Source organism: Rhinichthys klamathensis, unplaced genomic scaffold, assembly GCF_029890125.1.
Source record: "Rhinichthys klamathensis goyatoka isolate OS25496 unplaced genomic scaffold, OSU_Roscu_1.1 h1tg000249l_1, whole genome shotgun sequence".
Taxonomy (NCBI): domain Eukaryota; kingdom Metazoa; phylum Chordata; class Actinopteri; order Cypriniformes; family Leuciscidae; genus Rhinichthys; species Rhinichthys klamathensis.
Window position 1 is genome coordinate 2,024,225 of NW_026606771.1, and position 27,844 is coordinate 2,052,068.

At 39.1% G+C, this 27,844-nt stretch overlaps 2 protein-coding genes across 5 annotated transcripts; one reads left to right on the top strand and one right to left on the bottom strand.

Moving 5' to 3' along the window:
- Positions 1 to 998: 998 nt before the first annotated feature.
- nuf2 (UF2 component of NDC80 kinetochore complex) lies at positions 999 to 17,830 on the bottom strand. 4 transcript variants are annotated; one of them, XM_056266523.1, is made up of 14 exons: positions 17,711 to 17,830; positions 17,373 to 17,503; positions 14,289 to 14,363; positions 14,136 to 14,212; positions 13,994 to 14,055; positions 13,279 to 13,376; positions 12,119 to 12,192; positions 11,950 to 12,043; positions 6,999 to 7,061; positions 6,551 to 6,688; positions 6,271 to 6,411; positions 5,503 to 5,678; positions 1,814 to 1,949; positions 999 to 1,325 (listed from the first exon to the last, which is right to left on the bottom strand). In XM_056266523.1, exons 2-14 carry the CDS (start codon positions 17,493 to 17,495, stop codon positions 1,218 to 1,220), a joined length of 1,365 nt encoding a protein of 454 aa, XP_056122498.1. In that variant the 5' UTR covers positions 17,496 to 17,503; positions 17,711 to 17,830; the 3' UTR covers positions 999 to 1,217. The 4 variants fall into 4 exon arrangements, with proteins under 4 accessions (XP_056122498.1, XP_056122496.1, XP_056122499.1 ...); XM_056266521.1 differs by having other exon boundaries at positions 17,643 to 17,743; XM_056266524.1 differs by having other exon boundaries at positions 17,373 to 17,500; positions 17,711 to 17,734.
- Positions 17,831 to 19,059: 1,229 nt separating this feature from the next.
- rab43 (RAB43, member RAS oncogene family) lies at positions 19,060 to 27,657 on the top strand. The gene is made up of 3 exons (XM_056266529.1): positions 19,060 to 19,336; positions 25,013 to 25,196; positions 27,247 to 27,657. Exons 1-3 carry the CDS (start codon positions 19,148 to 19,150, stop codon positions 27,498 to 27,500), a joined length of 627 nt encoding a protein of 208 aa, XP_056122504.1. The 5' UTR covers positions 19,060 to 19,147; the 3' UTR covers positions 27,501 to 27,657.
- Positions 27,658 to 27,844: the final 187 nt, after the last annotated feature.

The window sequence follows — 27,844 nt, forward strand, 5'->3', positions numbered from 1 at the left end:
CTGCCAGTTCAGAAACCGGAAGTAACCAGAGAGTGCCAGTTCTCTCCTATTAGACATTCTCTGGTTATAGGAACCATCCTCCAGTGTGGTTCCCCGAGAACTAATGGTTCCTCTAGGAGCGTTTCCTGGTTGTGTTCGCTCTTCAGGAACTCTGAGTGACGTAAGACTCGCTCGTTGCCGTGACGTTTACTGTGACGGCGCTGAGAACGTCTGAGCTCACAGTGCTCTCATTCTCCTGTTCATTAGTTTACGATCTGTCTAACACGCCATTAGATAGAAGTGTTAATCATAGAGAGTAGACAGTATTGAAAAGCATTATTATTAGCGTTTGCCGTGTGTTGATGTCCAGTTTTGCTGAGCAGAAACACATAATCATGTTTCTCTCGGTCTCCTCAAAGCTGTGTTGGGTTTTCTCCTCAGTGTAAAGGTTAAGAGCTTCATCTATCACTGTTTTACATGTTCGTAGAGTTAGTTTCTGGAGTAAATATATAGGCTATAATCTGTGTGTTTACACTGCTTTTTAATAATGGCGGGTGCTGGAGTTTCGCGTGCGTTCGGCCAATCAGAGAACACTAACGTCACTGTAGTTCCTATAGCTTAGACCGACTCTGGAGGAGTAAATTAGTTCATCTAAAAGGAGTTCCTAGAACTAAAATCATTCCTAGTTCCTGTGGTGCGAATGCGTCAACATCCGGGAACTTCCGCCAATAGTTCTAGGAGCGATGAAGAGGATCGTCCGGTGCGAAAGCCACTGATAATGTTGAAGAGCACCGGAGGGTTTAGTGGCCATTTGACTGCAGATCAAGAGCCTCTCAGTGGAGTCCAGTTGGCCATGTCATCTGTGTGTTTGTTTCAGCAAAACCCAAACCAAGAGTTGATGAAGAGCCAAGTTTAACCTGTGTTAGTGTCAGAACACCTGACGGATGCCTAGAAGCTCGTAACCAAAGCCTCGGGTTCAGGAAGGCAGACATCGATTAATCATCTTCATTCATTCAACGTTTCGTTTGAAAAAGCAGGACCCAATAAACGCTTTATTCAAGATCGACACCGATCTCTAGAAGTCACTTTTTGCCACCTAAGATTTAGATATAATTCTATTATAGCTGTACTTCACTGAAAGGAGGGGGGAAATTAATTAACCAAAAATATATACATTTACAATGAAACAAGACAAACTTTCAACAAATGCAGGAACTTGAAATGCGTGTAAGAGGATTCTAGAAATGCGATTTCATTTTTAGGGTGTCTGCATTGGTGTCCACCACGATGCCCTCGATGCGCTTGTTGTACTGCTCCAGCGTGGTGAGGAGACGCTCGTAGATCTCCTGCGGAGGAGAAGCAGGCGTTACCACACGCTGAACACGAAAAAAAAAACTAGCCCATGATTTACTCACTCTCAAGTCATCCGAGGTGTATATGACATCTACATTTATTCATTTAGCAGATGCTTTTTCACATTTCACATGACATTCTTCTTTCAGACGAACCCAATCTGAGTTATATTAAAAATGTCCTGGCTCTCCCAAGCTTTATAATGGCAGTGAAGGGCTGTTTCTGTTTGAAGTCCATAAAAGTGCATCTGTCCATCATACAAACAGAAACAGCCATTCACTGCCATATACACTAAAGTCATATACACTAGGATGGGTTCAGGGTGAGTAAATCATGGGCTAATTTTCATTTTTGGGTGAACTATCCCTTTAATGTTAAAACTATGCCATTTAAATGAAGAACAAACACAGGATGTTCCCCCAAACAGTCAGCTCTGCAGTAGTCAACACCACGAGACGGACTCGAGCGCTGATGAACGCACCTGGGCTTTCTGGGTGTGCTGGCTGCACTTTTCTCTAAGCTCCTGCATCCTTTCCTTGAACCGTTTAGTTTCACGGTTGCTTTCTTCCATTTTCTTCACAAACTCCTCTCGTTTCTGGTGGATTTTGTCATATTGCCTGAATGAAATAAATGAGAAAATTAGAGGAGTGTTTCTCCATCAGAAGCAGCGAGCCGAGGGTGATGATGCTCGAGTAGAAGGAGCGTGATGCACTCGTGTCACTAGAACATGCCATCAGGACACTTTAAAGGGGTCATGAACTGAGAAACCTAACTTTCCTTGAGCTTTTGACAAATAACAAATTTGTCCATTTTGATCTATAAATTTACCAAAATATTGGCTGGTGATACTATTGGAATTCTGCCAAAGTGTGCACTTGTACGTGTTCGTTAATTGTGTAATTGTGTCAGTTCATAGTAGGTCTGGGCATGTCTGAAAATATTATATTTGATCATCAAAATTATTTATATTAAATCACACATACATTAGGGCCGTCAGTTAAACGCGTTATTAACGGCGTTAACGCAAACCCATTTTAACGGCGTTCATTTTTTTATCGCGCGATTAACAGTCTTTTTGGCCTAGCAAACTTTGTAGTTTTTTTTCCACATGCTTTTGCAACAGGACGCGGCATGCGCGGCGCTGCGCTATGAAACCCATTCATTTCAATGGCTTGTGCTGAGCGAGGACGTTTTGAAAGCGCAAGCGGATCTAGCTAGACTGGAAACAAAACACGACGCCGCACACACTTGTTTAGGCTTGTAAGCCCATATATATGTGCGAGCCGGCCAAATAGTTGGTTAACGTTACGTTTTGAGTGGATGACGAGCGCGAGACACAGAAATGGATGCCAATAAGATTCTGAATGGAAAGTTTACTTTAAAAAGTTGCCAAATGGTTCCATTGACAAGACCAAAGTGATCTGTGTGTTTTGTCGAACTGAGCTATCATCATCGCAGCACGTCCAGTCTGAAATACCACTTTATGGCCAAGCACACACACACACACAGCTGATGCGAATTCTCCGCCCCCTCGTCAATATCAGGACCTCGTCAGTATTTCTTTCACCCTTTTATTGATGGACAGTGTTACATTGAGAGATTATTTGCTCCAAGTCAGAATGTTAGTGTGAAATTGAACAGTATTGTCAATGTTGTTTTCACTAAAAAAACATTTGCACAAGGCAAGCCAATCCACTTTTCCATGTTGATAAGAGCATTAAAATTTAGAAAAAAGAATGGGACAAAAAGAAAGAGACATTTAGAATAGATAAAAATGTGCGATTAATTGCAATTAATCGCGAGTTAACAAACATTAATGCGATTGAATATTTTAATCGTTTGACAGCACTAATATATATATAAATTTGTAATCATTATATGATTATATTATTTTATAGTTCAAACTTATATTTGTTTTTTCCATTTTAATTGAATTTAAGAACAAAAATAAATTGTAAAACGATTGTATTTTTTAAATGTGGCCGTGTTTGCATTGGTGACGGGCCGCAGGTCGAGAACCAATGCTGTAGATCACAGAGGGATCCATGTTGATGACACTGAGAGGGGTCAGTTCACACTAGGGCTGGGATAAACAATTATTTTTTAAACGATTCATCTAGCGATTATTTTTTTCGATGCATCGATTAATCTAACGATTATTTTTTTTTAGTCCGATTCGATTTCGATTCGAATATCTCCCCATTAATTGACTAATAGCAATTTATACATGTTGATTTACATATCTGAATGAAAAAAACATGAATTCCTTAACATTGCAATATATGTTTATTGCTCTTAAAATTCCAAAATAAAAGACTATACAAGTGCAAATTAATGCATTCTTAGAGGCAGCATTCACTAAAACCTCGAAGCCTAATAGTCTATTCGTGTCTCAGCCGCAAAGCTGAGCTCCTATGTTCAGCCTCGCTCTGTGCGAGGACATGCACAGAGCGGCTGAAATGATAGGTGTCGCATATTCCTCAACAGTTCTTGTGATGATATCACTAGTTGACATAGTACTATTTTCGGAAATCATAGGCTATGATATTGCGCAGGTGCACGTGATTCATCCATCGCTGTCAGAGCCGTCAGACCCGAGTGTGTCATTTCAGTGCAAAATAATTTGGTCAAAAGCGATTTAATATACTGCAAATAGCCTACTAGTTATGTTTATTTATAATTAATTTAGGCGGACAAGGCTACCAAGTACGGCGCAGCTAATTAATCTAAGGTTTTTTTTTTGCGGCAGCTTCTCCCGGGTGGCGCCTCTTCAGGTGCTGGCGCATTGCAGTGGTGCTAGAATAGAAGGCCATCTTTATTTTGCAAAGACAACATATCACGGAATTGTTTCCTTTTAAATTAAAAGACTTCCCATACTTAAAGGTGATGATACACAGGGCAACTTTTTGAGCAATGTTACTGGGCAATCTTGCCAAGCGATTGTTGCTTGGGATTGGGAACTTTCCGATTGAAAATGGGCAATACATTTCTATCTTAATTTAGATCGGTCGTGGGCCCTGTCTCACATCTGGTTGCCCGTTGAAGGCAACATTGCTCAAAAAGTTGCCCTGTGTATCATCACCTTTAGAGGAACGAGTGCATGCACTTCTGAAAATCTGAGGAGCCACTCGCGTTGCTACTACTCTCCGGCGCCGCCATCTTTGTTTTGGGTCTGACGAATCGACGCGCATATTTTGCGTCAACGTCATCGATGACGTCGATGCGTTGTCCCAGCCCTAGTTCACACACACATCATGTTTTCACCCGTGTTGTGGCTTCCAGTTATTATAGCTGTACAAAAACTGTTCTTCCAGTTAAGTTAATACTAATCTTGTCTTTGATAATTTTCTCAAAACGTTGGCACAAAAACAGTATTTACACATGGATCCAACCTTTCTTTCTGAAGTGTTGAGTTGGATGTTCTTCTAACATTTAAAAAAATATATATTACTACTTGTTTCAGAACGTTCCGAGAACATTCAAAAGTAACGTTCACAATGTTGGGAAAAAAAAAAATGTTCACTTAAAGCTGCAGTCCGTAGCTTTTCCTCTGACGCCAACTCTGATCGAAATCTGCAATTGCAGTTATTTGCTGATTTATCAGCTTTACGTGGGTTGTGCCTGTAGTGTAACAGCGCAGCGCTTCTGTGTTGTACGTCACACGCGTCACACACGACCAGCATCGACCAATAGTGAGCCTACGTGACGTACAGCCCAGAAGCGCTGCGCTGTTACACTACCTGAACTCACTTGAGGCCCACAGAGAAGAACATGAATAGTTTAATAAAGTTGTTATTTTTGTTTGTTTTTTTGCGCACACAAAGTATTCTCGTCACTTGATAAACTTAAGGTTGAGTCACTCTGACTATTTTAACGATGTTTTTACTAACTTTCTGGGCCGGCAAGTTTAAATAACAATAGAAGCCTATGGAGGAGTGAGTCAGCTCTCAGATTTAATAAAAAATATCTTCATTTGTCTTCCGAAGATGAAGGAAAGTCTTACGGGGTTGGAACAATATGAGGGAATGTAATTACATTACATTACTGAGTTTTCATTTTTGGGTGAATTATCCCTTTAAGCACAGGAAGTGTATTATCAAATGCAGTGTCATACAAAAGGATCTTTTAAAAAAGGTAAAATCTTTTGTTATAGATGTTTTTTTTACTTACCCATAAATATTTTTGACCTGCTGATCTTTGACCTCTTTTTTCTTCTGGCGCCGGATCTGATGTTTCGACTGCTTGTCAAGCTTCATGGCAAACGCCCTCTTCATCTGGGCCTCTTCACTGCTCAGGCTCTTCAGCTCTTTCTGCAAGGCTTCATTCATGGCAGCTGATCTCTGGACCTGTACAGGTACGAGCATTTAAAAGGTGAAAAAACAACTCAAGAAATGCCGTACTGTATTCATATGTTTTGCTCTCCAGTCACTGTAGCCAGTGGTTTACCAAACTTACTAGCCACCCAGCATTTTCACGGAGCACAATTTTGCCATTGATACCATGTGGAAAAACTGCCATATAGATATTTTTAATATCTCATGATTTGTCAGCAGGTTTATTAGGCTGCTGTCACCAAGACCTGATGCACGGGTCCATTATACTGTCACGCATGCGTTTTCTCAACTGTTTACACTCACTTAAATAGACTGCAGCAATTAACATTGTCAGAACCTTTAGTAAATGACATTGTTTAGCTGGCTATTCAGAATCGTGATCTCGATTTAAAAACAAAAAGTGATTCTCAATGCATACAGAATCGTGCAGCTCTACTTGATGTCACTGACATCTTAAAGTTGACTCTTCTCTGTTGCCGTTTAGTGTGTACTGTTAAAGAAATGTACTTTTTGGACAATTTTAAGTGTGATCAGACTGAACAATTTTTGCTTTCTGAAAACAAAGTCAGAACTTGCAAACGTATGACGCGTGTGAGATCTTTACCTCCTCTTTTTGCTGGTTGGTCTTGCACATGCTAATCTGTAAGTCCTGCAGTTGTTTGAGCAGGACCTGTAGTTCTGCCTCCACCTGACCAGCACACTGGACCCGCATCTGTAGCTCCACCAGCCTCTCATCGGCCAGCTCCTGTCACACACACACACAATCAGTGACAGAACAGAGTCCTGCTGATCTGGGCAGTTAAAAACAACACCTGTTGTTACTTGCAACTTGTTGCACACCTTCGTTTACATGAGAGTTTGCTTGACATGCAAAGGACACATACTTTAGACATCTTAATGCTCTTCACGTTCTCCTTCATCCTTTCCATCTCGCTTTTCAGCTCTTCGGGCGACTCCACGATCTGAGACTTGAACTTGGAGATCTCATCCTTCAGCGTCGCCACATCCACTTTCCTTTGAGTCTGGATTGTGAGACAAGTGAAGATTCACATCTCTAATTAACAGTCACTCGACAGGAACTGCGCCCATAGAAACACACTTACAAAACAATCAACCAAGTTGCATTAAGATCTGCCTCCATCCAACCAAGACCGATGGTTTAAAACCAATTACCAGCACTTTATATTTTTCTTTCTCAATAATCTGTTTTACTCTGATACATGTCATATTACAGAAGAAAAGATCAGTCTCTACTTCCATTACATGCCGGCTTTAACCCTCATCCAAACTAAAAGTGTGGTAAATTAAATGAGAAACTTATCCGATACATACCAGTTTCTGTGAGATCTCTGCAATTTCCGTCTTGCACTGCGCAACCATTTCATTCATTGCAGTCTAAAGAGAAAACATTTAAAATTAACATGACAAGAAAAAAAAAGGCATGAAAACACTGGGTCACATGACAAGTTTTAATGCATCATGTTGGTGGATAGGGTTGGGAATTGGTTCCGGTTCCGCCAAACGATTCTGGTTCCGATTCAATAAAAATGATTAAAACAACTAATAATAAAAAAAATAGTAGTAAGGGGAAAATGCACAATCCTTTTAGTGTTTATTTCTTAAACTTGTCAAATGAGTTTAACAGACTTGTAATGTCAACAAATTCAACATTATTTAGCTATTTTTGCAAAAATTAATTTTTCTGAAGGAAAATAAACATTTAGCCGACCCGACCGGTGTAAAGTAGTTTCAGTATAAACAAATATTACAGGCTGACCGTAGTGATTCAGGAGAAGACAAGAACACCGTTTGAAAAAAGGCATTCATGATGTACTCACTGACTCACATTTTGTAAATTCTGAACACAAAAAAAAGTTACGGACTGTCGTCTTAATGAATGTGTTGAAGCATCAGATGTAATCGATACACTCGTTATTTGCAGCGACTTTCTAAAGGGGATTTACTCTGTTTTGGTTGCTACCGTAGACATCAGTGTTTATACTTGAACTACACTCACCTAAAGGATTATTAGGAACACCATACTAATGCTGTGTTTGACCCCCTTTCACCTTCAGAACTGCCTTAATTCTACGTGGCATTGATTCAACAAGGTGCTGAAAGCATTCTTTAGAAATGTTGGCCCATATTGATAGGATAGCATCTTGCAGTTGATGGAGATTTGTGGGATGCACATCCAGGGCACAAAGCTCCCATTCCACCACATCCCAAAGATGCTCTATTGGGTTGAGATCTGGTGGGGGCCATTTTAGTACAGTGAACTCATTGTCATGTTCAAGAAACCAATTTGAAATGATTCGAGCTTTGTGACATGGTGCATTATCCTGCTGGAAGTAGCCATCAGAGGATGGGTACATGGTGCCCATAAAGGGATGGACATGGTCAGAAACAATGCTCAGTTAGGCCGTGGCATTTAAACGATGCCCAATTGGCACTAAGGGGCCTAAAGTGTGCCAAGAAAACATCCCCCACACCATTACACCACCACCACCAGCCTGCCATGTTCTCATTCTGTTTACGCCAAATTCTGACTCTACCATCTGAATGTCTCAACAGAAATCGAGACTCATCAGACCAGGCAACATTTTTCTAGTCTTCAACTGTCCAATTTTGGTGAGCTCTTGCAAATTGTAGCCTCTTTTTCCTATTTGTAGTGGAGATGAGTGGTACCCGGTGGGGTCTTCTGCTGTTGTAGCCCATCCGCCTCAAGGTTGTGCGTGTTGTGGCTTCACAAATGCTTTGCTGCATACCTCGGTTGTAACGAGTGGTTATTTCAGTAAAAGTTGCTCTTCTATCAGCTTGAATCTGTCGGCCCATTCTCCTCTAGCATCAACAAGGCATTTTCGCCCACAGGACTGCCGCATACTGGATGTTTTTCCCTTTTCATACCATTCTTTGTAAACCCTAGAAATGGTTGTGCGTGAAAATCCCAGTAACTGAGCAGAGTGTGAAATCCTCAGACCGGCCCGTCTGGCACCAACAACCATGCTCAACAGCTCAAAATTGCTTAAATCACCTTTCTTTCCCATTCTGACATTCAGTTTGGAGTTCAGGATTGTCTTGACCAGGACCACACCCCTAAATGCATTGAAGCAACTGCCATGTGATTGGTTGATTAGATAATTGCATTAATGAGAAATTGAACAGGTGTTCCTAATAATCCTTTAGGTGAGTGTATAACTCATCTCAGTACTTCTGTGATCATTGGAATATTTGTAACACAGAAATATCAAAACTGTGTGGTTGAAAAGGCTGAAAGTAAAGCGGTTTCATATATATATATATATATATATATATAGACGACCGCTCTCTCTGGGTCAGCGACAGCGCAGACAGATTTAAGATCAAGTGGGTGTTTGACTCGAGATCAATTAATCGTGCAGCTCGACTGTCTTTATACTCTCTCTCTCTGTGTTGATACTGACGCAAGCGTATACGAGTATCGCGAGGGCTTTTCAGTGCATTCATTACTATAGTAATGTTCATGATGCGAGACGTTGCTGTTAAAGGATACGTTTCAGTATTTTTCAAAAACACTAACGGTTCTGGATAAGAGCCGATTCTCGGTTCCCAACCCTATTGGTGGACATATTGGTCAGAATTCAGACGTCACTTATGCAACAAAACATTATGCAAAGTAAATTCAGGGCGTTTTCAGACACAGTTTGCTTATTTTGTTCCGAATCAGTGATTAAAAACGTTACAATTTCTTCTTGGTTTGGTCCGCTTTCACAAGGCAATATTTCTAAACGGATCAAAAGTTACGTGTGAGTAAGCTGTGCTCTCATTAGTCAGAGAGCAGCTGTTCGGCTCACAGCATCTCTGAGACGCCTTGCAAACTTGTTTTTATGCTTCGGTTTTCTGAAATATGCTTGTCTGACCAAATTTCAATGAGACTTTCACTTGGTCTTCATCTCTGGGCTAACCTACGGCTCATGAGGCATTAGCAGAACAAACACTGCTGCTTTACATGCAACATGCGCATTTACCCATCATGCATTGTGATACGGCCCTGGTTCGTTAGGTTGCCATAAACTATAATTGATAGCTGTATTACAGTGTTTCCCATGCATTGGTTCACAATATCAACACTGCCTTCTGGCTGACGTACCCTCTAAACTCACAATAGACACTCCCTCCCACTTCGGTGTACTTTTGCGTCCATTCCTTATTCCTTTTTTAACTAAAAGCATGCTTTCTTCTTTATTCGTTTTTAGACTGGTGAAACAATATTCACATACAGACTTATTTTCCTTATATACAATGCTTAGATATTTAATTGAAAATCAAATAAGCGACAAAACTTTTTTCCGTTTTACGAAATTTTATTTCTCAATTTTATTTGCGTTGATTTGGAACATTTAGATAATTGTCCACTGAGCCCGGGAAGTCACCTGTGAAAAACAAACAAAACACGGTTTTGCAATTCGTCTCCTCAGTTTATAAGCCGTATAGGCTGTAAAATGTAGCTACTCGCGGATTTGTCTATGCCGGCTGATTCAATCAGGCCAGCTGTTTAGGTGCGGCCGGCTGCACGGATACCATTGTGTTTAAACTTTATTTTTCAAAATTGATCATTTCTTAATTTTCTAAAAAAAACTACATTTACTTGTATCTTTAAAGTCAAATTTTTAAAAGGAAAAAGCTCAGTAGCCTATAATATAATAAGCAATAAAAGACTTCTAGCCTAAAACAAACACAATTCAAAAACTTTAAATGTTAGGTTATATAAAAATAAAACAATAATACATTATTTTATGATAAACATATTACTGTCTTAAGTGAACTCATTTATAGTTATAAAGGCAAATAATAATTGTCATTATTATTATTAGCCTACATTTTGGCTAGAAGACGCTTTTATCCAAAAAAGGAACAAAGCAATTGGTCAGATGTCAGTCATAATAGCCTACTGGTTAGACAATAATAATACAGGGCTAAGATTATTACAAATGAACACAGGGCTAAGATTATTACAAATTAACAAGTTGACGCATATCCAAGCAAGTGTTTGTGCGGAGTGCGGAGTGTGGAGCGCGCTTGCTGCACGGAGGCGCGGGCGCGAATACTTGCGTTTTTCTATCAACAGTGGAAACAACTTAAAATACTCTATCATTTCTGGTCATAGAAAATAAAAAAATACATCATTCACAACTACTTTTGTGTAAACTCACAATAACAAGAAAACATTGTGCTTTTGTAAAATAAAATAAAACAAAACAATCAGTCGCGCTCTTTTATGGTCTCCGTGAACTGGATCGCATCTCAAATGAACTAAAACAAAATATAGCCTATGTAGGCTAAAGCTTGACATGTCAACTTTTAAACGAACAAATTCGAATCGAAAGCAAATACAGTCTGATTATGTAATCCATATAATTTTCTTATCTAAAGGCACATCCGCTTTACGGATGGAGGTATGTTTCCAGCCAATTTAGAATATACTAGTGTATTAATAAACAATTAAAATGCCTAGTTACTTTTTCAGAAACATTTATTATTAAAAGCCTATAAATCATCTATAGCCTTAGAAATATAGTGTTTGACCTTAGAAAACAATTTTGTCTATATTAATTTGTGAATATTTTAAATGTTTAATAAAGGGGCAAAAAGTCATAAACAAAAATCTGAAAATATACGTCAATATATATAGGCTATATATATTTTTGCACAGCATTTGGTGTATAGGCCTACAGTTCAAATTCAAATTTAGGTGTTCAACTTTGCGTTTTAAAAATACAACAACCGGTAATTTTTCAATTACGGGTTAAAAAAGGAAAATAGAATGGACGCAAAAGTACACCGACCAATGGGTCATTTTAAAGCTTGTTCATGATTTCAATGTGTTTAAACGAGAAAACAAACCAAAAAAAAAAAAAATTGGGTGTTTTTTTGTCCATTCGCGTGGTTTTTGACGAGGTTTTGGGCTGGAAAACCTTGCTGGCATCTGGCAACCCAGCCGCTGCTACAGCGCCTCCTGCTGGGCTCTTTATGAACACTGCAAACCTGTATTAATACTAGTGTGGATTTTCTCTTCAATATTCAGTAAAGTAAGTCCATCTACTGCAGTATTTCCCCTCTCAATCAGTAGAAAATGTGGTTAACACCCAGTCATGCTTGAATAAAAAATAAAAAACGTCATATACCGTGAAAAATTCCGTAATATGGATGTTGGTGCTACCGCCCAGCACTAACACTCCAAACGAGCCGTGTGTGTAAACGCCCTTAGGTAATATTTCATTAACTGCAATCATTGAGGGCTTACCACATCCTGGTATTCCCGCTGTGTGTTAGCGGTGAGCTCCGCCAGGGCAGACGCTAGCTCTTTAGCCTCCGCTTGCTGCTCCGGGGGAATGGTTCTGTGAAGGGAGGATTGATGCACTCAGAAAGAAGCAGCTTTAGTAATAGACGTTTAAAGAAACCACTGCACTTACGTCAGCTTCTCGATCTTCTTCTCAGCTTCCTTGATTTCTCGTGTGTACGCCTGGAGTCTGTCCATATCACACCGCTGTTCGACACACACAACACCGTCAGTCACATGGGCTGCGCTTACATGCACAACTTCTGTTTCAATCGGAGTGAATTCATGCCGATTGATGAATCAGAGTGTAGTGTTTACATGAACATGTGACGTGTCCTTGTCCAGAAAGGAAATAATGACATCAAAGTAGTCCATGTGACATCAGTGGGTTAGTTAGAATGTTTTGAAGCATCGAAAATACATTTTGGTCCAAAAATAACAAAAACTACGACTTTATTCAGCATTGGATTGTCTTCCGGTTCTGTTGTGGATCCGCGTTGACGAGTCCGCAGTGACGCAAGACGCTGCTGACGTGTATCTGGTGTGTCCGTGTATTCGGGTTCAAATAAATATGGCTGGGCAAAAAAACGCAAGTCTTCCTCTGTGTCGAAATCCTTAGACATGTTTGCGAAAATTATTTTGTTTACAGCGTGAGTCTCCCTCAGACTGTAAACGAAGCTTGGGCGGAAGACAATACAATGCTGAATAAAGTCGTAGTTTTTGTTATTTTTGGACCAAAATGTATTTTCGATGCTTCAAAACATTCTAACTAACCCACTGATGTCACATGGACTACTTTGATGATGTCTTTATTTCCTTTTCTGGACAAGGACAGTATACCGTACATACATTTTCAATGGAGGGACAGAAAGCTCTCGGACTAAATCTTAAATATCTTAAACTGTGTTCCGAAGATGAACGGAGGTCTTACGGGCTTGGAACGACATGAGGGTGAGTCATTAATGACAATTTTCATTTTTGGGTGAACTAACCCTTGAAGTTTGATGCATGTAAACGTAGCCATTGTGAGACGACATGTGCTTAAACGGGTCATATGATGCCGTAGCTGTAGCTCAGTCTCCCACAGAGGGATTAGCAGTCAAGTATTAATGTACATCACTGTAGATCCTCAAATCTCAACTTGATATAAAGCAAGAGGTTTAGCTCAACTACGACTACAATTCTCTAAGATGATTGCAACACGTTAAGCATTTCCAGCTGAATTAATTAGGAATTTGTGGACAACAAAAAGCTGACATTCCTTATAAACGTTGCAGAGAAACGTCGACTTACGAAGCTCTGCTGGTGTGCGGCCGTCAGCTCCAGCCTCTGCTTCCGGAAGTGCAGGAAGTTCTGGATCGCACTCAGAATAGTGATCGTTCGCTTCAACTCTGCCAGAAGTGGCGAGAAAAACAATCAGCTCAGCAGGACCTTTCATATCAGCTCTACACTTTATGCAATAAAAATGTGAAACTGTATGTATCAGGTTTTTGCTCTAGAGCCAAATAACACTGTCTTCTGTAGAGCTGCTTTACAGCAGAATTTAAATTTGTCATATATATATTAATAACCACAATTACAATTTCAAGGAAATAATCGACAATTATGATTGTCATAATCATGCAGCCCTACTTACAAATTATTTCTGTTTTTTTGCCAAGGCAACATTTCTAATTTTCATTTAAATGTTTTTCAAATAATATTTTTTTCACACCTTTATTTCAATTGATTTTTTTTTTTTTTTTTTTATAGTTTTAGTTAACGATAATAACCCTGATATCATGTGAGTGTTTAAAAATAAATAAATAAAAGTTATAAAACTGTTATTAACACAGAAAGCCACTCCTCTTACGCAATCCAGAACATTGTTACAAATAAACATCCACTCTTTCCCTACATCCTCATTCTTTTGCGGCACGGCCAATGAAAACGTTGTCAGGGCAAAAAATAAAAACCAGCAGAAGTAATTCTCACGGTTGAGCCCTGAGAGAGAAGAGAAGCCACTTACTGGGGTTGAGCAAGTCATTCAGGGAAAAATCATATACGTGACACAGCGGCAAGAACTGGCACCTGAAAGAAACGTGGATTAGTGAAGTAAACATGAGATCGTTCAGAGGAGACGCTGAGTAACACACTGCCCTCTCACTCACATGCGCATGTAGACGCTCATGACCGGAGACACCCACTCGTACAGCATTGGGAACTGCACGTTCTCAGACAGCGGCACCTGCGGGAGACAGGAGCATCATTCATGAAACATCGAGACTCTGAGATCTGATAACGCATGTAAACCCCACACGCACCGTGTAGTGGCACTCGGGTCTGAACCGAAACAGAAGCTGCAAAACCCTCATGTAGAGTCTCTGAATGGATTCGGCCTGAAAAACAAACAGATTAATGTTGTTTATATGTCTATGTGGTGTTTTTAATACGCTTTAAGACAAACCATGTGTAAATTCATAAGTCGACAGCATTGCTGAGTATTTTCTGCTTAAAACTGCAGTGAACCAAAGACAGTCTCAAAAACACGGTTTGAAATCGCTGGTGTTTCTGACGTCACAAACTACCTTGTAACCAATCAGATCAACGAGTGATCGTCAACCAGTGGATCTCTGAGCTGAGTGAGTGAAGGCGGGGCTCATTTGCATATTCATAGAACCGCGCATACTAAATGAGGCAAGAGTGTCGAGTTACATTCAAGATATTTTAAAGCTGCAGTCCGTAGCTTTTTTTGGGTTAAAAATTATCCACAATACATATTTGAGAAAATACATAACCAGCCAGTGTTCAAAACTCTCTGGTTGCTTTAGCTCGATTCAAAGCGGTAAGCTTGTAATAATGTTTTAAATTCCAGTGGAACTGGTGGATTTCCGCGGGAGATTCGAGCATGTCTTTGCGTCATTTCGTCACATCTGCACACACACACACACACATCTGCACACACACACACACACACACACACACACATCTGTACACATAAAGGAGTCTCGGCTAGTCGGCTATATTGCGTGTGAGGATGTTGGAGGTGGAGATTTATAGCCTTTTCTCACAGCACTTGATATAATTAAACTTATTAATTTGATGGCGGATCCAGAAAGGTTCAAACGACAGTCAATCACCAGTGACAACAGATTCACTCGCTGTAAAAAGCAAAGGACTTCGTTCGGACTTCAGAAAAAAAAGAGACTGCAACCGGACCCATGCGGAAACAAGGATAATATCGGAAGTTTTTAACATTAACAAGTTGAGAACAAAGTATAATTTGCACTAGGGCTGGGCGATAAAACAATAACGATAATTATCGCGATATAATTTTTCTCGATAAAACGATATCAAGAGGTCGATAAATGTTCGATAATGTGTATGCGCCAAAAGCCGAACGAAACACATTTGAACCGCGCGTCACACGGACCGTTTATCCGCTCGGCTCAAAGTCCAAATGGCAGCGCGAGCTCACTAGACTAGAGCAGGCGCGTTTACTCTGATCGTCTCGCTCACGAGATCCAGTGAGAAGCGCTTAAGTTCAGCGAAGAACACAAATGTCCAGTTTAAATCAGTTTAAAGGCAGATGAAACACCGCTGACAAACAGGAGAAACACTGCGCAGCGAAACAGTCAGAATCTGAATTGATACTGAATCCATTTAGCCTACCATGGATTTACTGTAACGTTAGCCTAGTAATATTAACTGCACCATGAAATGTGGGATATACATATTGAATTGTATAACATTATTAATGTAGACAATGTATTAAATTACTAATGGAATATATTTACAGTATTTAATAATGTATTTAACTGTTAGGCTACTGTTTTTCATACAAATACCATAGAAACCATAAAGTTACATTTTGCCATGATAGTGAGGTGCTATAGGCTGTACCTGGCTTTATCTGTGGTTATCATGATCTAAATGCATGATACTGGATGACCAATGGTTAATTTTAATAAAACTCAAACAGTCAGAATATTAAATTTCACCAAATAAAAATGTGGTCCTTAAATTAAAAACAAAACAAAAAAAAACAGATGGTACTGTTTTTGTTAATGAACATAAATTTAACATAATAGCATTAGCTTGAGTTAGGATGTAGATTTACTGTCAACTCACTGTCAAATATGCATTTCGAGACAAAACATGTAATTTGAATATTGCAGCCTGCACTGCAAACTGTGCTGAAGAAATATTTTTCTTTTCAGATATTTATTTTGTTAAGGTAAAATGACAAATGTTTGATTCTACCTCAGATTTTTACAACCACAACGCTCTGATTTATACAACTTTCACTTAGGAGCAAAAATTTGCCTTTAAACTTGAAAGAAATAAAGATTTGACATTTATCGTGATAATTATCGATATCGACTGATATAAAACAAAATATTGTGATAATTTTTTTTGGCCTTATCGCCCAGCCCTAATTTGCACGGTTTTGGGTGATATGATAACTTATAAGCGATTTTTAGATTTAATCAGCGCAATTTACTGCAATGTCAGAACCAGAACAAAGGTGGGTGTTTCTTACTAGTTCAGATGACATTTTCCAGTGAAAATTATTATGTTGGTCATACTTCTAAAAATAATAATCTGTGATTCTGAATGCCAGTATCCACACCGGCGCGGTGACTGACAGCCTCACACTCTCCTCAAAAAATTGTGTTCATCCGTGCTGTGCCGTGTCGAGGGTGTTGAAGTACAACTCATGTAAAGTTGATAATTCCGCAAATGACTGCAATTGCAGATTTCGAACAAAGATGGCGACAAAGAGGAAAAACTGCAGACTGCAGCTTTAAGGCATGAGGACATTTTTTCAAGGAAAAAAACGTTTAAATGTGTAATTTTGGTGATCAAAGACGAGTTTTAAGGGATAAAATGATTGACTACAGGGGGACTGTAAATGTTTGCCAGTATTATTATTACCAGGTAATATTTTTTCCTCATTAAGTACCCTGATGGTTTAGTCATTTTCCCTTGAAAGAAATGAATACATTCATTAATCAAGGATGCATTAAATTGATCAAAAGTGACAGTAAAGACATTTATAATGTTACGAAAATTCTATTTAAAATAAATACTGTTCTTTAGAACTTTCTATTCATCAAAGAATCATGAAAAACAAAATGTTTGACAGTTTTCACAAAAAATGACTTTTCAACACTGATAATAATCATAAATGTTTCTTGAGCATCAGATCATCATATAAGAGTGATTTCTGAAGGATCATGTGACACTGAAGACTGGAGTAATGATCCTGAAAATTCAGCTATGATCACAGGAATAAATTACACTTTACTATATATTCACATAGAAAACAGCTGATTTACACTGGATATAAGGTGACGTTGTTAAAATGTTATTTATTATTCCAACGTAATCATGTATATGTTCACCTTTGGGTTGGGAGTGATGTCATTCTTGGTGAAGTGTTTGGCCTCTTGTCCAGTCAGAACTTCGGTTCGGTAGAACTGCACAATTACATCCACCTTATACACCGGGAAAGTGTTTTCATTCATCCCTGCTGCTCCAAAAGAAGAAACTACATCAATAAACCACATTAATCCAGTCAGTCAGGCGATATTTACAGCAGAAGCGTCGACAGATCCTGTCACGAACAATCACGATCACTGGCACATTATAAACAACTCACAGCATTATATTACCCTCTTTTTCACCCTGTCGGCCCGACATTATTCAGAATCTATAACTAATACCAAACTATTGTACTGACCAAATTCAGGCTCACGTCCCTCGTCGTCACCTGGAACAAATTTAAACTTTACGCGCCTCTATCGTCACTTCCGCCATTCGTTCCCCACGTCATCACGTGTCATCACAAAAGCGCGCGTGTGGCGCCCTCTACTGGACATGCGCAGTATCTGTCCACCAGTGCAGCGGGCTTTCAAATCCTCAACGTCCTGATATATTTTCATGTATAAATACCAATTAATGATGAAATTAATAGAAAAATTACTAGAAAAACCGCAATGATGACATTTTATTGAAACAAAATATTTGACACATTTATAATATTCATTTTTATATTATGTGTAAAAGATTGTGTTTCATCATTGCGTTTTTTCTAGTAATTTTTCTATTCATTTATTTATTGTTTGTTAATTATTTAATAAAACTCTATTAATTTATTATTTAAATCAAATTTCACTTATTTATTTTCATTCAATATATTTATTTAGTTTAAATTTATTTGTATTTATTTACTTTTACATTTTACACTGCATTTGTATTTCTATTAATTTAAATCAAGTTTTAGTCATTTATTTAAATCATGTTTTAAGAAAAATTTTTTTATTTATTTACCATGTCATTAAAATTGCATGTATTTATTTTGATCTATTTATTGTAATTATTTATTTATTTATTTGAATAAAGGTTTTTTAATATATTTTTTATATATTTTGACACTGCTTTTCGCTAAACGTTTCCACGGGCCCCTGATCAATGCAGAAATCATCCAATTATAATTTCCTGAACAAGTTAAATCTATTCATAAGTAATGCAACAGAGAAATATAGAAATGCAACAAAAGCAATGCCGGTTTTTACACTACAATTTAATTTTAGAGAGCTGAATAAAAACCACATTAGAGCAGAATTGTGAGGGGAAAAGTTTATATAATTATAATAATAAAAAAAAGAAGTCATTGATTATGAATCTTCAAACAAACGATCAGATCAAACGCATTTAATTTTGAAATGCAGGCCGATGATTGGTTGGCTGGATGTTGACGTCAGAACTCCTCCCACAGCACTACTGTATCGTTTGTTATAATCATTGGTTATAATGTGAGCGTTCTGGTGAAAATATTTGAAATATAACCAGTGTGTATGTTATTTAGTATAATCGCCGCGGGAAAGCAAAGACCCAGATAAGCAATGAATTAATAATTTTTGTTTCTCATAATTTAGCCTTGATCTTGCATTGCACATTTTTTTTCTTGTTCTAAAGTGTGATAAACATTTGATGTATTTGGCTATTACATCACGTAACAATTATATTCTGCTGAAATGAACGGAATTACAAAGATCCGAGTCAATAGAAAGATCCGAACTTCCCATTACTGTCAGGCGCTGCGCTGAGACACCTAAAGGCGCGCCCCCGATGTAGTCTTCTCTCCACGTCAGTCAGAACGAGCACGAGCACAGAGATGTCATCCCAGGATTCTGATGAAAACTACGATTTAGTGTTTAAAATCGTTCTCGTGGGAGATGTCGGAGTCGGGAAGACGTGTGTGGTGCAGCGCTTCAAGAGTGGGCTGTTCATGGAGAAACAGGGCAACACGATCGGCGTGGACTTCACCATGAAGACCCTGGACATCCAGGGCAAGCGGGTGAAGGTTCGTGACTCACTGCTAGGACAGTTATTATTATGCCTTATGGTTATAGGACTCACACAGTGTCATCTTTATGAAGTCTGTACACATCGTCACAAAGTTCCCTTCACTAAAATAGCGTCGCTGTTGTTGTCACACATTCCCGAGTCGTGTAAGAAGCTTTCAGGAAATAATGGTTAATGTTCTTCTTCATTGAGCAATAATACATGAGCTTTATAATAATATCTGTGACTGTTATCGGTTTATAGTCTCAACTGTCGACGTTGACACTCATGACGTGGAGCACTTAAAAGCGAAACACTGAGAAGTTTGTTTTGTTTTGTTTTGTTGGTTTAGGGCTTAAAGTTACACAGTTATGCAATAACCTAGATTATTGTTAAAGGGATAGTTCACCCAAAAATGAACATTATCCCATAATTTACTCGCCCTCAAGCCTTCCTAATAAAATAAAATATACATATTTACCAGAAGCCAGTGATTATATTAACCCCTGGATCCGTATGGATTACATATGTAAAATGGTCGGATTACTTTATAAACTTCTTCATAGCTTCGGTGTATGGTTCATCACTGCTGATCTGCAGAACCGATGATCTAACAGTGACTGAGCCACAGTGCATGTCAGGGTTTTTTCTCTCTTTAAAGGGATACTTCACCTCTGGAAAGATGAATGTGTATTTAAAATGGGTCATTTATGTAGAAGAAATGTGAAATTATTTTTGAATTTGGAGCTTTCTAGACTGAGAAAAGCCAGAAAATGTATTTTTGGCTTACGTGGCTGAAAGACAACAACTCCCAGAATGCACTTGCTTCGCTGCCCTAGGAGGCCACACCTACTGGTAACAGAGCGCAGTAGTTAAACAACAAGTCTAGGCTACTAGTGAGTCTTCGGGACGAGTCTGCCCGAAAATATGTTTCGAGATCGCCCAAAATGTCCGGGATTCGGCTTTTGCGTTCTACAGTCGCCATTCATCATGTTTACTGTGGCGCGAGCAGGACGAGGCTAGGGCCGCGGGAGAACGGCGCGAGGCTGGTGGCGTGATTACCGATGAGCGACTGAGACGCACCCGGTCTCGTATCTCTCACGGAGGAGCGGGAATTTTCTTAGCAATGTTAAAACGCACATCGACCGATCACTTGTTTAGTGTTCATGTAAACACTACATTCAGATTCACCAATCGGAATGAATTCAGTTAGATTGAAACAAAAGGTGTGCATGTAAACAATGAATGTCGACTGCAGAATGCAAAGCTGAATCCCGGACAGGGGCGTCGCACCCGTTTTCCTGGTGAGAGGGTTCAACACCCGCACTTTTTCTGCAGTTTTTCCGCAGTTTTGCACAAACGCCTCACTACAGTCGCTCCTCCGTTTCTCTGGCTGCTCTGTGTGCGCGCTCGCAGCGGCTCCTCCTCTCCCCCTCCCTCTCGAACATGACACCGGCTTTGAGTGTGACCGGCTGATGATTGGCTGTTCTGCCTTAAGTCCCGCCTCTCTTGCTGTGTTAGAGATTTATCCATGGATTTATCAGTCAGCTCGTGCTGAGGAGGCGGGAACTTATGGTTATGTTTATTTACATCTCCAAATTTCTTGCAAGTGGGAAATTAGGACAAAAGTATTGTAATTTTCCTATTCTATACTTTTGAAATATTAATTTTAATTTATACTGTAGCATACATTTATAGGCTATATGGATTTTCAATCATAGGAATAATTATAAATCATTATTATATTATTAGAATAAATGTTTGGCATTCTAAAACACCAGTGATAATGTAATGTAGACTGAGACTCTATATCATAACTAAAAAGATGTTTGAGCCCTCTTTAGGTACAAGTCAATGCTTTTTCTTTGTTCAGTGTGCACAGTTCATGGGTCGAAGTCGGTTGAAGCTCTTAATTTTGAGCTCTCAAAGTGCACCAGATTGATGCATTTAACCTTAAAATGTACAAATTTTTCTTTCGGGGGAGCATACCCCCAAACCCCCCTAGAGGGACAGAAGTCATCACATCATAGCTTTACAGCCCTGACCACATCCATCCCCCACACTTTTGAAAAGCTTGCTACGCCCCTGATCCCGGACATCGACGACCGGACATGTCCGGGAAAAAGAGGATAAAGTAACCCCTACCTACTCGGCTTTCTCCACAGAACAAGAGCCTGCTAGCTTAGCTTCCAAAAAAAAGATGGCTGACACTCTACATTCTGTGAGTGAGATCCCACCCTCTATGGGCGGGTTGAAAACATGTGGGACAGCCCCTACTACTGGCTTTAGTCTTTAGCCTCTGGCCAAAAAAATCCTCCGATGAGCAAAATGACGATTTTTGCGTCATCGGAGGATTTTTTCCAGACAAAAAATGCATAAATCTCTCGTCTCAGGGGGATATGAGGGTGGAAAGGATGGTAATTCGAAAATACTACAGGTTTTCTATTAATACAATGCTTAATGCCTTTAAGCATTGTCTCACAGGTCACGTCTCACAGGTGTCGCTCATCGGTAATCACGCCACCGGCCTCGCGCCGTCTCCCGCGGCCCTAGCCTCGTCCTGCTCGCCACAGTAAACATAATGAATGGCGACTGTAGAACGCAAAAGCCGAATCCCGGACATTTTGGGCAATCTCGAAACACATTTTCGGGACTCATCACTGAGACTCACTAGTAGCCTAGACTTGTTGTTTAACTACTGCCAGTGTTGCCAGATTGGAAATATCCAAGTATCGTACCAGAAGCTCAAAATTATTGTATTTGTAAGAAAATTATCGTACACGAGTCAAACGGACAGAAAACAGCTTAGACAAGTGATGTTGACTGGATTGTTGACGGAGGGGGGGATGGGGGGTTCATGACGCAGCACCAGGGTCTCTCGCTCTCTCCCTCTCTACCGTGCTCTCTCACCTTCACTTTCTCCTCACAATCATGACGTAGATCCACAGCTAGATCAATGAGTATTAACCGAGAAACACTATGATTACAATGACCTCCGATTTAAGTGTCACAAAATTCTGAAATTATCGTACATTATGGGATTTTTTTCATTGATCGTACATCGTACAGAGGTCAAAATTATCGTACAAATACGATAATTATCGTACATCTGGCAACACTGACTACTGCGCTCTGTTACCGGTAGGCGTGGCCTCCTAGGGCAGCGAAGCAAGTGCATTCTGGGAGTTGTTGTCTTTCATCCACATAAGCCAAAAATACATTTTCTGGCTTTTCTCAGTCTAGAAAGCTCCAAATTCAAAAATAATTTCACATTTCTTCTACATAAATGACCCATTTTAAATACACATTCATCTGTATTTGATCTGAAGTATCCCTTTAATGCTAAATCCTAAAGTATCCCTTTAACCTAGAAATAAAGTTTGGTGCAAAACCAGATACTAAAACACAGATTTTCTGATCCTCAATGAGTTAAACAAGGAAATAACACTTTACTTCATAATTAAAAAGTACAACTACATCACTTAATGGACTTAATCTTGCTTTATTTAACAGTTTAATGATTAAATTCCACCATACAAATGACCTATTTATTAAACATTATATCTGGGTTTGCTGATATTTCATTTTTGTATTATTTCTGTGTGTTTCTTGTGCTTGTTTCAGCTGAACGGCAGAGCCGGTGAATGTGTTTAGATGATCGGAACAGAGTTTTCTTCAGCTTCATTATGCATTCGCTGTGAGAGTTCCTTAATATAATCAAACATGCTAATTCATTCGACTCGTTTACTCACCCTCATGTCAGTCCAAACCTGTGTGCATTTCTTTCTTCTGTGAAACACAAGAGGATATTTTGGAAATATCTTTAAAATAATATAAAAGTTTGTTGTATGCCGTAATTTTCAAATGTCAATTGAATTCTAGCAAGTGAATACATCAACACAACACGACTTGGTACGCACAAACATACAATGAACGCTTAAACAACTCATCCTTTTACAGATAATTTAGTATATAGTAGCCGATACCGATAACCGATAATTCTTTATATTTGAAAGGTGGTATATTGGCTGATAAATCTAAATCCAAATCCAATTTTTTATATCATTTTTAAGAGCCTGATTAAAGACACAAAAGTCTCATCATTAAAGTCCACGTCCCAAACACACAATTGTAATATGTAGCCGATATGACAGACTTGTGCTGCACTGAACTGTATTTTCCTTTTAAAAAAAAAAGAAATTTCAATCATATTTCAAGCAATCATCAAGAACCATCATGTTGAACATCTGAAGAGTCTCAGCTGAAGGAAATAATACATTATTTATTATTATATATCGGGCAAATGTTCTTATCGGGCCGATAACGGTAACATTAAACTGAACATATATCGGCCGATATACAGGTGAAACTCGAAAGATTAGACTATCGTGCAAAAGTTCATTTATTTCAGTAATTTAACTTAAAAGGTGAAACTAATATATTATATAGACTCATTACATGCAAAGTGAGATATTTCAAGCCTTTATTTGTTATAATTTTGATGATTATGGCTTAGTTAAAGCTTATGAAAACCCAAAGTCAAAATTAGAATATTGTGAAAAGGTTTTCATCCTCTTTAACCCTTGTGTTATGTTGCGGGTCAATTTGACCCGTTTCGATTTTCAAGTTGTTGGAAATACTGGTTAACCTTTGTTTTTTTTCTTGATATTTTGTGACTTTTTCTCATTTATTATGATGAACATGCATGCAAAGTTTCAACATGCTGATGTGTTTTGACATATACTAACAAAATTACTGTTACGTTCGTGATGTTCGCAGGTCAATTTGACCCTCATAGGCAGCCATTCAAAAGCAACTGTACAGACACAAAATAAAAACATTATTTTCTGTATGTAAGGGCACTTCAACTCCAGTTCTAACGTGCAAGTGCATCTAAAAGTGCTCTAACCCTATCCAAACACACTTGAAAAAGCTAAAATTACAGTGTTCAGAATTATTTGCAAATTACAAATGAAAATCTTTGTCAGACACAGATAGTAAAATAAGCTCTCATTTCAATATTCAAAATATCTAAAATACTTAGCTTTTAACCAAAACTTTTATGTAGGATTTTCAAAGGCAGCTTCACAGAGCCAAAAAATAAAAAAAAAACATTTATTTGATGTATGTTTTTGTTATGTTTGGTTTCTCACTTCCCAGTGAGTGAATAATGAAACTAGGAAAATAGGTCTTAGGAAACTAGGCAAAGTAAACTTAGGAAAATGAAAAATTTTCATTATACAGCAATTTTTTTTTGTTCAGTTACGATGTTCAAAGCATAAAATGTAAAAAAAAAAAAAAAAAAAAAAAAAAGGAAAAAAATAATATATGCAAAAAAAATCAGTATACTGTTTATTTTCCAATTTTGTCAAAACAAAAATGTTTTTAAAAATGTTTTAAAAACATTTTCATAAATCATATTTTCAGATATAATGTTTTTGTAATGTTTGACAAATGTTGATATTAAAAGTTTACAGTTTGTATCTAAATCTTTGTTCTTTTTCATAGTGTGATTTTTGAGGAATTGTATTGAATCCAATTAGGGTCAGTTTGACCCGGTCCATAAGGGGAGTACACAGAATTCGAACAGAACACAAGGGTTAAAGACGCCTAATATAGAGTGTGTCTAATACTTAGAAATATATAAGCACAGCAGTGCCTATGATCGCAGTGGTAACACTGGTGGTGTGTGTAGTTGCAGATCTGGGACACCGCCGGACAGGAGCGCTTCCGCACGATCACTCAGAGTTATTATCGCAGCGCTAACGGCGCCATCATCACGTATGACATCACAAACAGGGGCTCGTTCATGTCGGTGCCGCAGTGGATGGAGGACGTGAAGAAGTACGGCGGCTCCAACATCGTGCCTCTCCTAATCGGTGAGTGAAGGACCAAACGAGCGTGTGTGTGTGTGTGAACTGTGGAGGTCTTGCACACTGAGTCTGAAAGTTTCATGATTCGGTGGCTCTGAACTGTTAAATCGCCTCTCAAACGCTGGCTATGGATGCGGAAACGCAGAAAAGCAAACCCGATACAATTTTTTTTTTAATGACGGACACAAGTTTGTGACGTGATCGACACAACGTGAGGCTGTAATTTTTCACCTCCACTGCTGCACAGAGGCCGTCTGATGCGTGTCCATGCTCTCCTGCATCGTGTTTCCAGGGATCGATGCTTGCATTTCTTTTCAGGAACATTTAAGCAGTCAGAAATGAATGAGCTCCTTATGATCATCGTTCCCATAACTGGACAATATTTGCCTCCTTAAATTTATTTACAGGGGCTTTTTCTTTTGTAGGAGCATTTTTTTCTTTTTTCATCTTTTATGTCAAATTCTTAAACTTATATTTATTTAAATAAAATAATTTTATTTAAAGTTTTCAATATAGAGTTAATAAATTAAATTAATTATATTCCCCCTGTAGTCAATAATTGTATCCCTTAAAACTCGACTTTGATCACCAAATTATTTTTTCCTTTATGCCTTAAAATATCTTGAATGTAACTCGACACCCTTGCCTCATTTAGTATGCGCGGTTCTATGAAAATGCAAATGAGCCCCGCCTCCACTCACTCCCTCAGCTCAGAGATCCACTGGTTGACGATCACACGTTGATCTGATTGGTTACAAGGTAGTGTGTGACGTCAGAAACACCAGCGATTTCAAACCGTGTTTTTGAGACTGTCTTTGGTTCACTGCAGTTTTAAGGAGGAAATACTCAGCAATGCTGTCGACTTATGAATTTACACATGGTTTGTCTTAAAGCGTATTAAAAACACCACATAGACACATAAACAAGCAACATTAAAAGCTGGATTTTCACCACAGGGAGACTTTAAAATAATAGAAAGTATACTAAAACTGCCAGTAGGTGGCGACAAGTCACACACTGCGTCCGAAATCGCATACAGAGTAGATATTACATTTGAATTTGAATTAACTTCAAAATTTGGAATTTAGTAAAAAAAAAGAGCATTTTTTAAAGTTTTTCTGTGTGTACCGAAGCATTCCTAAGGGGGTCAGATCGACCCGAGAGGGAAGGATTTGTTACTTTTTGTTACAACCACAAAACTCCTTGAATCCAATAAAAAAAATTGTGTGTGTATTTGTGGTTCAAGTGTAACAAAAGTCCTGGATTCTCGGACCCTCTGATGAAATTCAATGTTTAAACATTTTTCAAAACTGATTTCCGGGTCAAAATGACCCGAGGGAAGGATGAGAAACTGTGTTAGTGAACTCTATTGAATTCTTCATCTTACATGAATAGAAATCACAGTGTTTCAGACAGACTGGGAATATAGGAAATAATGTACAGTACATTAAAGGTGCAGTGTGTAATATTTAGGAGGATCTGTTGACAGAAATGCAATATCATAAACATAACTGTGTTTTCAGTGGTGCATAAAGATCTTACATAATGAAGGGTTTTTGTTTATTAGCTCAGAATGAGGCGTTTCTCTCTACACACACCACGGGTCCGCTTACATCCACATGTTTCTACGGTGGCCCTGAGCGGACAAGCGCGTTTCGTCACTATGTTGTTCTTCGTGTAAAGAAGCTGCTAAAGTCAGCGAGTAAAACACTGACACAATGATGAACGAGTGACAATAACATTCACAATAACATCGTTTTACTGAATAATCAAGTAAACATAATTTCCTTATAGATCTTTGTAAAGTAACCTTATTGTTTAACTGGCTACTTTCTGCTGTCTCAGACGACAACATCACTTCCTGTCGGCCACCGTAACTTCTGTTGGGTGCTATTCACAACCTCACCACTAGATGCCGCTAAACATCACACACTGCACCTTTGAAGCATGTTAAACTATCAAGTAGTTGCGAATAACAAAGAATGAGTAGCATCAAGTGGCCTCTTTAAGTAACCTGTGTTGGTAACTCTTGAATCCTCCCTCTTGCGTGATCCAGGGAATAAGTCGGACCTGCCGGATCTCCGCCAGGTTCAGTTTTCCGACGCCCAGCTCATGGCGAATCAGCTGGACTTCATCAGTGCCATCGAGACCTCAGCAAAACACTCTGATAATGTGGAGCAGGCGTTCGTCACGATGGCCAGCGAGCTCATCCTGAGGCACGGAGGCCCGGTGTTCACCGAGAGCGTCAGCGACGGCTTCAAGCTCAGCAGCAGAGACCTGGGCGGGGCCGGCTGGGGCTGCGGGTGCTGAGGACCAATCACAGCGGCCGGCTGGGGCTGCGTGTGCTGAGGACCAATCACACGCTGCCGTACAGCGGCCGGCTGGGGCTGCGGGTGCTGAGGACCAATCACAGCGGCCGGCTGGGGCTGCATGTGCTGAGGACCAATCACAGCGGCCGGCTGGGGCTGCGGGTGCTGAGGACCAATCACACGCTGCCGTACAGTGGCCGGCTGGGGCTGCTGACCCGAGAACCAATCACACGCTGCCGTACAGCGGCTCGCAGAACGCCACTGTGAAGACTCGTTGGAAATGTTTTGAGTAAAATCTCACATTTCAAAATTATAACCAGCCAAAATGTATGTAATCCTAAAGGT